Source organism: Mastacembelus armatus, chromosome 6 (genome assembly GCF_900324485.2).
Source record: "Mastacembelus armatus chromosome 6, fMasArm1.2, whole genome shotgun sequence".
Lineage (NCBI taxonomy): Eukaryota > Metazoa > Chordata > Actinopteri > Synbranchiformes > Mastacembelidae > Mastacembelus > Mastacembelus armatus.
In genome coordinates, this window is record NC_046638.1 from 2402600 (window position 1) to 2414782 (window position 12183).

At 43.9% G+C, this 12183-nt stretch overlaps 1 protein-coding gene across 1 annotated transcript in view; it reads right to left on the reverse strand.

The window, feature by feature from the left end:
* Nucleotides 1-1420: 1420 nt before the first annotated feature.
* Nucleotides 1421-12183, reverse strand: part of met (MET proto-oncogene, receptor tyrosine kinase) — a 54060-nt gene continuing 43297 nt past the window's right edge. Inside the window, exons 14-21 of the mRNA XM_026311778.1 lie at nt 11790-11924; nt 10368-10628; nt 8218-8298; nt 6536-6717; nt 6246-6355; nt 5940-6105; nt 5682-5818; nt 1421-4179 (exon numbers count right to left, since the gene is read on the reverse strand). Coding sequence (XP_026167563.1) covers nt 3882-4179; nt 5682-5818; nt 5940-6105; nt 6246-6355; nt 6536-6717; nt 8218-8298; nt 10368-10628; nt 11790-11924 — 1370 coding nt within the window. The 3' untranslated portion in view covers nt 1421-3881. The remainder of the gene's footprint in view (nt 4180-5681; nt 5819-5939; nt 6106-6245; nt 6356-6535; nt 6718-8217; nt 8299-10367; nt 10629-11789; nt 11925-12183) is intronic.

Sequence of the window (12183 nt, forward strand, 5' to 3'; positions counted from 1 at the left end):
CAGGACAAAGATAATACAGCATTGTGGTTTAGATACCTACATCACGTCCATGTTCTCCTGATATCCTGGAAAATTCCACCACAGCTGTCTTTGTCAGGGTTAGGTACTGAAGCTAATGGAGCTCAAAGCAAACAGAGACAGACCAGGGAACTGAGCACAGCAAACTTTACTGAAGTGATAAATGTGGGGCAAAGCTGCTCTGGGGGCCTGAGCAGCAGTTTACAGGCAACTGGAACTAGAGAGAAGTGGGGAGGACTGGAGCTGGGTCAAGTGGAGGAGAGTGATCAGGAGAATGAGGCTGATCCCTTCTGCTTGAGACAGGGAATGGGGAAAAAACAGAGAAAGGGATAAAGCATAAAGATGCTGCAACACTTCTCCCTTTCTACTCTTTTTTCCTCACATTGTACATGCTGTGATTTGTCTTATAGGACCTGCGGATGTCATTCTGCAGGCCTGTGAGTAATTATTCTACAGTAATGAAAGATATTATAAGGGCACTGCAGTTTTGGGGCTGTCTACAGCTGCATGTCAAATGAATCCTGATACAGTGCTTATGCTGAAACAATATAATTTAGACTTTCTGCCATAATACTATTTGCTTTAATGCTGTAAAGCAACCAAGTGGCTTAGAGGCAGCACAGTATGAAAAAATGCATTAAAAGGCTTCCAATTTTTTATTTTTCCTTTTTGCTGTATTGGTAACCGGACTGTTTTTAGTTTAACATGAATGTAGCTCAGTGTAGTCTTTCAAAAGTAAGACTTTATTAAAATATGCCTATTATGTCCATTAGCTGTGGCTGCTGGAAGTAAGACTATATATGGTTTGACTTTACAAAACATCCAAGTCACCAAACAACTGTGAAAGGACAACCTGTCCCGAAAGCCACGGTCACGGCTCGGTTAGTCCTAAGGAGGGGGGAAAGTCTAGACTACAGCACTTTTAGGGATCAAACGCAGAGAGGGGTGAAGGATCAGAGGTGACCACCGGCCACTGAGAACAAAAAGGGTGAATGTCACAAAACACAAGGAATATGTACTCATAATGTTGTACAAGTGTGAAGTGTGTTGACCCAGCGAGAGGCCAAACAATCATCGACCCCTGTCCAGACCCCTGTGGGTGCAGTCAGTCATGCCAATAACAAAATCTGATCTCTTTTGGTGCATTTTTGGCACCAACTGCACAAAACCACCAATATGGAGGGTTTGACGCAAGACTATCTAAGTAGGTAGCAATTTAAACAACGAGCACTGTATTTGTAAGTGCAATTCTATACATTCTTGCTTTACGTTTCCCCTTAAGGCTAAGTCCCATTAGCACAGCTGTTTTCACTGTTGGTGTCCAACAGAGCATGTGCAGCAACAGGTGAAAGCTCTGGTATAGCTAGTACAACTTTATTACTCTGACAAAGTTCATTTGACATTACACAGGAACATGTACCTTCAGGATTTTTTTATACACAATATCACACATACACTCACGTAAAACAGACAGTCTCAAGCACAAAGTGGTGGAGAACCTCATCATCGAAGTGACAGCAGTCTATTGTACTGGGCGTGTGCTCACTCACATTTGTTCAGCTCTATTGTTTCCACAATGATCCAGCAGTAACGACGAGAAGCTAAACACGCATCCACCCAGATGTTCGTCCGTCCGATGTGCGGCTCCACATGCTGCAGACAGACCCATACGAGATCACTACGATCCCTTCTCTTTATTTACAGAATGGCAGTGGTTTGTTTTAATGGATGTAGTGGCTTTGTTCATTGCTTATCACACTAGAAGAAGAGGCTCATCGTCGATACAAAAATATAGTACAGCAATTTTCTTGTCATAGCAAACATTCATACCTGTCCATCAATGGCCCAGTCACATCAGCAGCCATTCACATAAAAAGAAAATCTGTTACACAAAGCAGAGAAGGGGGGCATGAACCACACCAGCAGGCTGCATTTGAGCCCATTTACCACATCTTTCTGTCAGGCTGCTGTTTTCCAAAACTGGGTGCATTTTTCTAGCACTCCAGGCATCCATTAGTTCTCCATTCATGACTGTATGGTATAAAAATATTTGAGTTAAGTCTTGCTTGAGTTGTGTGGTCCATCACAGTATTTCACATACAGTAACAGTAGAAATGATACATGTGAAACACATATTTAGGTAATTAGTGGATTACTGCAGCGGTCTTCTTAATATCAGCTGGTTCTTGTCTGTTCAATAGTCAATAATCCATATAATTATTGATTTGCACAAGTTAATGTAATACACAGATCAACATTGGCACTTGACTTACATTAAAACACAACACAGACAAACTGTGATGGACTAGACGACTCAACAACACTTTAAAAATCTTCTATAGATTCTCAGATTGTCCTAAAATGAATGTTCAGCATCTAACACTCTAAGTGGAAATCACACATCAGATTACATCAGATTAGATTAGAGCATTTTTCTTGTTCCTGCTAAAGTATTTCTTCATAATGACTTAAGGCTAAGTCTTCGCAGAGAGACACAGCAATACAGTCACACACCAACACACTCCTGTTTGGAGCCAGATAAACACAGAAAACCTCTGAGGCAAAAGTTTAACTTGATGCTTTTCCTCAAATCTTTAGGGAGATTCTGAGTTAATAGTTATTTAATTGATAAAATGCTGGAGATGAAAAAAGTTTTTTTATCCTGGTGAAATGAATCAAACATGAGTGAAAAACCTTCTGACTGAAAGTCCTCGTGTCCTTATAGTTTTGTCAGGTACAGGTACAGCATGTTCTCTGTCACTAAAATGTGAGTTATACAAAACAGACGCAGATCTGACAGACAGTAAGCAACTTAGACAATTTATCAACCACAGAAAAACTCCCAGAACGTGTTTCTCATTTGCTCTACTTCTTTCCAAAACACCCTCAAAGCTTTCAAGAGCTTGCACGTCGTTGGATTTGTAGTGTTTTGACATGATGGGATGTTTCAGGCTTAAAAACAAAAAAGGAAAATAAAAGGTGCTCCTAAGCCTTTTCTCTCTGAATGTGGGGATTCAGCACAGGTGAGTCACGGTGAGACATTGAGCACATTAAAAGCTAATCATCCAAGGATTTACACAAATTACACAAATAAAGCGTTATCCAGTGAACTGCACACGGGCAGCTTATTTATTTTTTTATACACATCCCACATTACACCTACTCTGCCTGTTCCCTGTTACCTGCCATTATCAACTTCCAGCTTTGGTTTACTCACCCAAGGCAGTAAAATCTATCACAGCGGGCTTCACTCCCTCTTGGGCATTCGAGGGTGGCATCTAGTCTAGTTTGCTGTGTGTGGGGGTGTGATATTTTTTTATATGACACAATACACGGCCATTTGTCGAACATTCACATTACAGAACAGCGAAAAGGTCTGAGCCACATCAGTGGATCGAAGCACACGCCACCCAGAAGAGAGCAGAAACATGAACTGTGTCCTCCCCCAGTGTGGGCACAGCAGTCGGCGAGTCTTTCGGTGATGAATGGCGTTGTGCTTCTGTGTCAGTGGCTTTGTCCGCTGGAAATCCGCGAGGAGTCATTCCTGTGCCTTGTAATTGTCGTGTAGAAGATGAAGGATGGCCGACCTCTGGCTCCCCGGGGGTCGATGAGAGGTCAGAACGGTAGTGGAAGTCGATAAGATCAACCCTACAGTTCACGGAGGCCACTGAAGTTTGGCAATGCTTGACAGGGTCAAAGGTCAAGGGTCTATGTACATTGAGTGAACAGTCAGAGCTGCTTTTGCTCAGCACACAGTGTCCAGTGTTTTGGCAAGCACATGAACTAGTTCTTCATCCCCTCACTGCCTTCTTCGTCGCTCCTTTTCCCAGTGTCTGAGTCCATTTCTCCCTCGTTTCCCTGGTTCAGGTGCAGCAGTCTCGCTCCACATGGCAGAAGAACTGGGACTGGGATGGCAGGGATGTGGAAGTGGAAGGGTCGGAGGAGGAGGGCGAAGGGGAGGGCGCGTAGGTGGTGGAGGAGGAGGAGGCGAGGAGGGAGGGGTAGGGGCTCATCTTGTCGATGTTGACGTAGGTGGTGTTGAGCAGGACGTAGTGCTCCCCGCTGAAGCTGGAGAAGATGGCCGAGATTCGCGACACCAGCTCGGAGAAAGAAGGTCGCCGCTCCGGCTTTGGATGCCAGCACTCGATCATTACCGTGTAGCTGGAATAGAGGAGACAGGTCAGGTCAGGTCATAATAGTAATCATTAAGTTTTAATCAGTTAGTTAATTAACTAGTGTTTGCTTTCCTCCATGTCTCTGCAATTCTTAGATCTGCTGTCAAATGTTTGTCATTTCAGTTGTGAAAAAGTGGAACATCTTGTTTTTCCCATTCCTGCACCACATCCTCCTGTAGCAGCATGAAGTTCTGCTTCCGCTTTCCTGTTATAGGACTTGTCCATATCAATAATCAATTAGCCACCAATAAAACAAAACTGTTTTCATTCCACAGTGCTGCAGAGCTATTGATAATTAATCTCCTCAGCTTTGTTATTCCTTTCTCACTGATGTGCATATAAAATGAAAAGCCTCTCACAGCTTGTTGTCTCAAAAGACAAGGCCTCCACATCAGTGACTGCAGTGGGCCTCATTTCTATCATATGCAACAAAACCCTTCACCCCGTCAGGCTGTTTCATAGTGTCATTATGTTTGTCTCTTGACAGGACAGCTCTATTATTGTTAAAAATGAAGAGAAATGACCCCATTACCACATGTCCAAGATATCTGCCAGAGACAACCTGTGAACGATCAGGAGTGAGGAATCACAGGAATGTTTGCAGACGTGCATCACCTCCTGATGTCTGTTTAATTTATAGCTTGGGAAGTTTGGGCCTCAGCCTCCGTCACCTGAATACTCCCACTGCCCCTGATTTCCCACACCGGCTACACACAGGCAGCGTACGCACTGATGTTATCTGCACCGTATGAGATCACACTTGGCATTTGTTTCACACGGGGCCGAGCTTTAATGGATAAAGACAATTCAGAGGCAGCAGCGTTAACTGAGGTGATGTGTGCACTGAAAATGAAATACTCTTCTGTGATTGGACGAGACATTTTCCTTACACACAAATGTATGTTCTGCTCGATTCTGTCACTGATGCATGAAACAGACTTTGCTCTTACTTTAGCCAGACCAAGCACAAATGTAATTATCTTTACCACACTGTGTTTCCCTGACAAACTCTGATGGGAAACGATCCAAGGAAAACTAAAAAAGTCATCACCTCAGCCCTGCCAACGCCACAGCAACAAAAGAAGAGACAAACACTAAAGAAATACTGTATGGGCATTAAATTTCCATTTAAAAGTAGATTTGTGTTTATTGCTAAATCAAGAGAAGTGACTTTTATTAAACCCACAGCTGTGATGAGATATAATGCCTGGCTGAAGAGACCCAAGGCCTGTGAGTGTGCATTAAACTCTGGCAGAGGACGGTGAATTGCCCAGAATATGAGTGGTTGTAATTTGTGACTCTGATTGATAATACAACTCTGTCGCCTTCACCGTTTTCCCTGCTGCTCTCCTGATTTCAGACTCTCTCTCTATCTCTTTATGGTGTATTTAAGTGCAGCTCTGCACTCAGACTAACGGGGCTGTGGAAAAGAAGCGAAGTGATGCCGTGTGTGTGTGTGTGTGTGTGTGTGTGTGTGTGTGCTCTCACAGGGAGTCCGGGCAGAACTCGGGCTGCAGCAGCCTCCTCCCCTGCAGGAGGAACACGGTGATGTCGAAGGAGTTCACATCAGAATACGGCGGGGCACCGCGAGTCATCAATTCCCATAGCAACACGCCAAACGACCACTACGTGGAAACCGAACAAATGAAGTCGTTATCCCAATATTGTTCAGAGCATAACACACATTTATGATGTTATTCACATGGAATTTCTTTGTCAGTGCAAATCAAAATCACAATTTCTCACCACGTCTGACTTGGTGGTGAATTTGTGTGTCTGCAGACTCTCCAGAGCCATCCATTTCACCGGCAGCTTGACTCCACTCTTGTTGTGGACGCTGTAATATTCTTTATCATAAACATCCCTGGCCAGGCCGAAGTCCGCCACCTTCACGGTGTAGCTCTCATCCAGCCTGACAGGTAAAATAAACAATTACTTTCTCTTCTGCTCATTTCCATTCTGCATGCAGTTCTATTTTAGTCTGATCTATTGTAGTTTGTTCTGTTCGTAGTACACACTCAAGTGAAGCTGTATGAATAAACGTGTGCTCACATGCAGTTCCTGGCGGCGAGGTCTCGGTGGACAAACTTCTTGCTGGCCAGATACTCCATCCCTCTGGCCACCTGCAGCCCAAAGCCCATCAGGTCTTTCACCGTTGGGTTCTAAAAGAAACACAACCATCAGAGGTCTGGGAGGAAAGACATTGTAGATCTTAAAATAATGTAATTTCTGAACAAATGTCTTTAACACTTCACAGTATCATGTGTATGTGTCCCAGCATGCACTGAAAAGCCTAATGCAGATGTTCACAACATGAGCATTTATGTCATGAGGTCCCTTACATGCCCTTCGTCGCGGATAAAGTTGCGCAGGTCCCCGTGCTTCATGTAGGGGAGAACCACCAGTGGTGAACCCTCCGGTGGCAGGCAGATCCCAAGGAGAGACAAAACGTTGGGGTGGCTGAAGTCCTTCATGATGATGCCCTCCCTCAGGAACTGGGACACCTCCTCCAGGTCTGTGATGCCTTGTTGAAAGTTAAACCAAAACGCTTTTGAAGTATTTGTGATAATTTAGCTGAAGAGTTGCTGGAGACAAGACTAGAACCCTTTGGCCTCATACCTTTACTAAAATCCCTGGGTAGACTCAAATATTCCTTTTCAATAGGCAAAAACATCCTTTGTTTGTTTCCAGGGTTGGAAAACAAGGAGCAACCATAATGTCCTGACATCACTGGGAAGGTCACTCCTTGTCTACCTCTGGGAAATAAGGATGATGCCATATAATGTGCCATATAATCTCCCTGAATACCCTCACCCAGACCTGACCCATAGAAATTCCCATTTACCAATTGCATCCCTGCCTCTGGTGTCCCACACTTTAGCCCCGCTGACTCTGCTGTAATCTGGTTAAAGGTGGAAGCTACTCGGGCCTGGAGAAACCAGCTGAGTGGCCTCCAGCTCAGCTTAGACCCCAAAGACAGAACCACATGACATTATAGCCACATATTATTTCCATTTGAAGGAGACATATTCCTTTCTCCATCATAGTATGCTCATTCTGGAGGTATGAAATGTGACTTTGGTCATTTTTCTTTCAACGTCTTATCATGGTAATAGCTATTGTTAAGATAAAAGCATTAACTAAAGGTCTCAAATGTACCAAAGGAAAATTAGAAACAGTGACATGGTGCCCTAGGAAATCACTAAACCTAATATAAAGGTTCAAATCCCAGCAGACTAATTCCCAGCAGGCCGAGCTCATCCCATCCCTGCGGCTGGTGGCTCCTTGTGCCTGTGTGGGTCTTTCCCCTCATATCGTTCCAGCATCAATCTCCCTGCTCCAACTGACAGGTTACACGATTAGCCGGGACTCTAATGCCATCCTCACCATCAGACGCTCATTCATCACCATCTCAAGAAAAGGATTCAGGGCTCTGATGAGATGAGACCCCTAGTTCTATTGGTGCGTTGTGATATCATACTGAAAGTATTTAATACAAGCAGAATGATTGGAATTGAATGTCAGAATGACTGGACAAGGAGAAAGGGAGACTGTGGCATGTGTGTGTGTGCATGAATAGCAAAATTCTGCATTTGATTCTAAAACACCCACAACAGTAAACACACATTTTGGAAAAAAAGAGGTCTAGGTTTGAATTTCAGCACGGCAAATTACAAAAGCAGAACAGAGCTGCAGCCATTTTAGGTGGGCAGTGAAATGTTTTTGGGACTCTTGGGCCAAACAAAACACTGTGGCCCCCACAGAGCCCTGACCTCAGCATCATGGAGTCAGCCTGGGGTCACATGAAGAGACAAGACACTGACCCATCTGCCAAGTACCTGGAGAAAGTGTGTGCAGGTGTACTAAGGAAAGGGTGCACACAATAAACACTGATCTGATTTAGGTTTGTTTCTCCTCTCTACACTTTGTATGACGTTACCTCAAACGGTAGATGTTTTGAAAGCATCCCTACTTTACTTTTTTTGTTCAGAGCACATGCACATGTAAAGTGATTCCTACTTACGGTTCAGAGACTTGACGGCACAGTGTTGATTCTGCCCATCTGGCTCGAGGAGAGTGCCGTGAAAAACGCAGCCGAAGTGACCTGCAGGTTACAACACGATGTCTTAGTCAGAATTAGTCAGCATCAGTGAGTTCAAAAGCTCTTGTTCAAACCTGTAAAGACCTTCCAAATAACCTTTTCTCACCCCACAATGAAAAAACACTCTCTGAAGGTCCATTTTCAGACAGTGGTACTGTATGAGAACCATCAAGACAAGAAGCTCCAGCTGAAAAGCAGGTGAACATCAGCAACCAGGGACAGATTCTGGATCCCACCTGCCACACTAGTGATCCCTCAACCACGTCCCAGCTCCAAACACGGACATTAACATTCTTTGGAAAACACAACCGAGCTACAGGTGCCGTTAGTGGGAACTGACTCTTTTCCTCTGCTGGGAAGTGTGGAATCGCTGCTCTGTGCTACCCATGTGGCCCATAAACCACAAACCTGACTGGAAAATGTTTACACTGTGTGTCAAATGTGGTGATACTCTAACAGTGAGACCAGGGCTGACACAGTTTGATGCTTCATCGCCGACGACGCAGCACCACCACCTGAGACACTGAGGGTTACTGACAAACCAGAATCCAATCCTTAGTGCGTGTGAACATTCAGTAAACTGGAACCTGATTCTGATCAAAGCTTCTCCATGGGTTTTTGCTGTGTACTCATAGATCTAGTGAGTAAACCACAGTTTCTAAATCCTGTCCATACATGGAAACAACTGTATGTAGCAGCATCTAAATTAGCCAAATAGCTTGCAGGGAGACATAGTGGGCCATTTTTGGATTTGGTGCAATCAGCATACTTCATTTATGTCCTGGCTTATCGAAGCTCTTTTCTCAGCAGAGCCACTAACAATCAAGAGAAGACGTTCCGCCAGTTGGCTCAAGGATCACAGCAGTTTCAGAAATCAGATAAAAATATTCCTGTCCACAGTTTTCACATAAAGATTGGTTTGGAGAAGAAGCCCTGAGATGATTTCATGTAGCACATACAGCTTTTCTCACACACACACTGATCCATGAATGGCTGCTTTGAAAACAAGCTGCAAAGTGTTTAAACACTAAAGTTACCATCACCGTCACATTAACCCTCCTCCCAGTAACCCAGTATGAAGCTTGTTAATTAATACCCCACATAAACTAATAGCTTATGCCAAACCTCCTTGAGTTATTGTACATTTTATTGAATTATGTCTCTCCTTTAAGACATGAGGGCCTGTCCCAGACCGGGAGGAGTGCAGGAATAAAATGAGCGCGGCGTTCTCCTATCACGTCCACGCAGATGGCTGAGGGTGTTGGATTACGACTCCTAACAATTGACCCTGGGAATACTAGCTGTTAACAAATCATCCTGCGCCACTTTAAAAATCCTGCCTCAAAATCCAGGTTCTTTTCTTCAGGGGATAATTCAGCTGTGGGGGTAGAGGGCTGTTTTCTGTGACATGGAAGGTTTGGGGTCTTTCTCCTCTTGATGTTAAATTTGATCTGTGGGTCTGAGCCGCCTACTTAAACGCCACTATATGAGGTGATTTTCTGTCTGATGTCGAGCTTGTGGTTTGATAAAACAGGCAATTAAGCTCTTAGTGGGGGAGTTTAGCTTTTGAAGAGCTTCACATAAATCCAAAGGTTTAATCCAAAGCTCCCTGCCCAATGATATCACTCCACATCAGCTGCACTCTTCTCAAAAGTAGTTGGTAAGGAAATAAAATTTCATTAAAATGTTTCTGTAGCTAATATCTTAAATTACAAATATGCACATTTGAGATGCTGCACTATGGGGCCTATAACTGAGTGGATCAGATGTGTTTAAACGCACAGAAGTGAACATCATAGTCACTGCATCACCATCATGCAACATGAAGATCTGATTCTGCTTAGCAGCTTATATATATTTTTTGTAGGAACTCGGCAACGTGCAACACCCTGACAAAAAAAAACAACTCGATCAAGACAATTACGATAAAAACAACAACCAAATTGTTTCGGCAACAGTAATGTCAGCATAAATAAACTTAGCATTCTGAATATTAGCACTAGAGTGACCCAGTGATACACAGGTAATCATTTTATTTTACCAGTACAGACTCTTTAGTTCCTGAGACTGACCTCTGCCGATGACTTGGTTGAGGTGAAGCAGCAGTTGCTCCCTGGCAATCACGACGTGCTGCACCTCAGTCAGCAGGTCTGGGTGGAGACAGGCTGGGTCTATGTGGACGGGGGCCATCAATAACGGTGACACCAGCTCACTCTCCATCCCAACACCCATTCCTCCACCCAGTGCTCCCAGTCTGGGAGACAGCAGCTCTCTGTTGCCTCCATAGACTGGAGGAACCGCCCGGCATGTCTCGGGCCTGTCGATGCCCTGGTCTGGAGAAGCAAAGGAGATGCGGGGGTCAAAAGTCAGTGACTGTGTCAGCAGGTGGTTCTGTGGTCAGAGAAGGATGGATACCAAAGCAGAGAGCAACTTGACACTGTAATGGAGCTGGAAAAAACGATGTTTCTGATGTTTGATGCTGTTAGTGGAAGGAGAACAAATGCAAAGCAACTACAAGCATAATTATCTAAATTTAATAAAACAATAAAAACAGAACAGAAAAACTAAGTGGCCGTAAACAAAGAGTCTAGATACAGACTTTTAGCTACTGATCCTGCACCACAACTTTCCCTGAGGACAAGAATTAGTTCATTAGTAAATCTATCTTCTCAGATTTTAAGCCCTTCACTTTTAAGCAGCAGGAAAATTGCTCTGCCCGTCATTTTCAGGATCATAATACTAAAAGTCCCCCTCACACCCTCAGGATCCACACTGAGAAAACCAAAACCACAAGTGACTTTAAAAATTTTTTGAAAGATTTGCCTGATGGCAGACTCTAAACTCATCCATGATCTGTGTCAGCTATGTGCTAGAAACTGTAGAAAAAGTAGATATCACTCTGCAGTGCATACAAGGTTTAGCACCTCGAACTGAAAGGAGCCGTCAGTATCTGCCTTCTGTCATTTAAAACATAAAATTCCACTAATAAGCATTTTAGAATAATGAATCCTCTCACTAACGTGGAATATTCTGCTCTCAGTCCAGTAACAGACACATCGTTTGATTAATAGACAAGCTCTGAATTAGATGCATTAAATGAATATGAATTAGACTCATTCTATGCAGATTTACAGATGTTTATTCATTATGAACATCTGTGTTTTAAAATGGCTGAATTAAGAAGAAGCAAAGGTTTTGTTTTGACACAAGCTATAGGCCCTTCAGTCGGTTTCAGGAGGAGTGTGTTGGGAGTGCTAACACTGGGGGTTAACATATTCTGGTCGGGGTACATGGAGGATTTTAAAGGGCTGATCCCCCCCCCCCAAAAAAAACAAACACCAAAATTATTCAAATTCTTTCTGCCTTAAGGCCACAGGTGTTAGTTCAGGGCATATAAGGCATGAACCTCTACAGGGAGGAAGGCAGGTAGATGGAAGGGATGGGGGAGGAAGATGTCAGGTGGGGGTGGGGAGGGGCTTATCTGATTGACATACCCTCCAGCAGGGTTGTTCTATAGTCGACTGACTCGTGGGAGACCATTTCGTTAGTGGGGCTGACGCTCCTCGCATTAGCCAGCCTGTCCAGATGCTGGATGTGACCCCGGCCATCATACCACACCTCAGACAGATCTAGAGACAGAGAAGGGGCGAGGGGTGAAGAAGGAATGAGAGAGACATAAGTAGAAAAGAAGTGCAAAGATAGAAATGTGAGAGTCAGAGATGAAGAGATATGGAGAATGTATGGAGAGAGAGAGAGAGAGATCAGAAACAGGATGAGAGAGTGAAGGAATTAGGATAAGAAAAGAGGCAGGAGGTGAAGAATGAAATTAAAGATAAAGGGGAGGGGGAGAGATGAGAGGATTACTAAGGAAGGCCAAGCGTTACACCA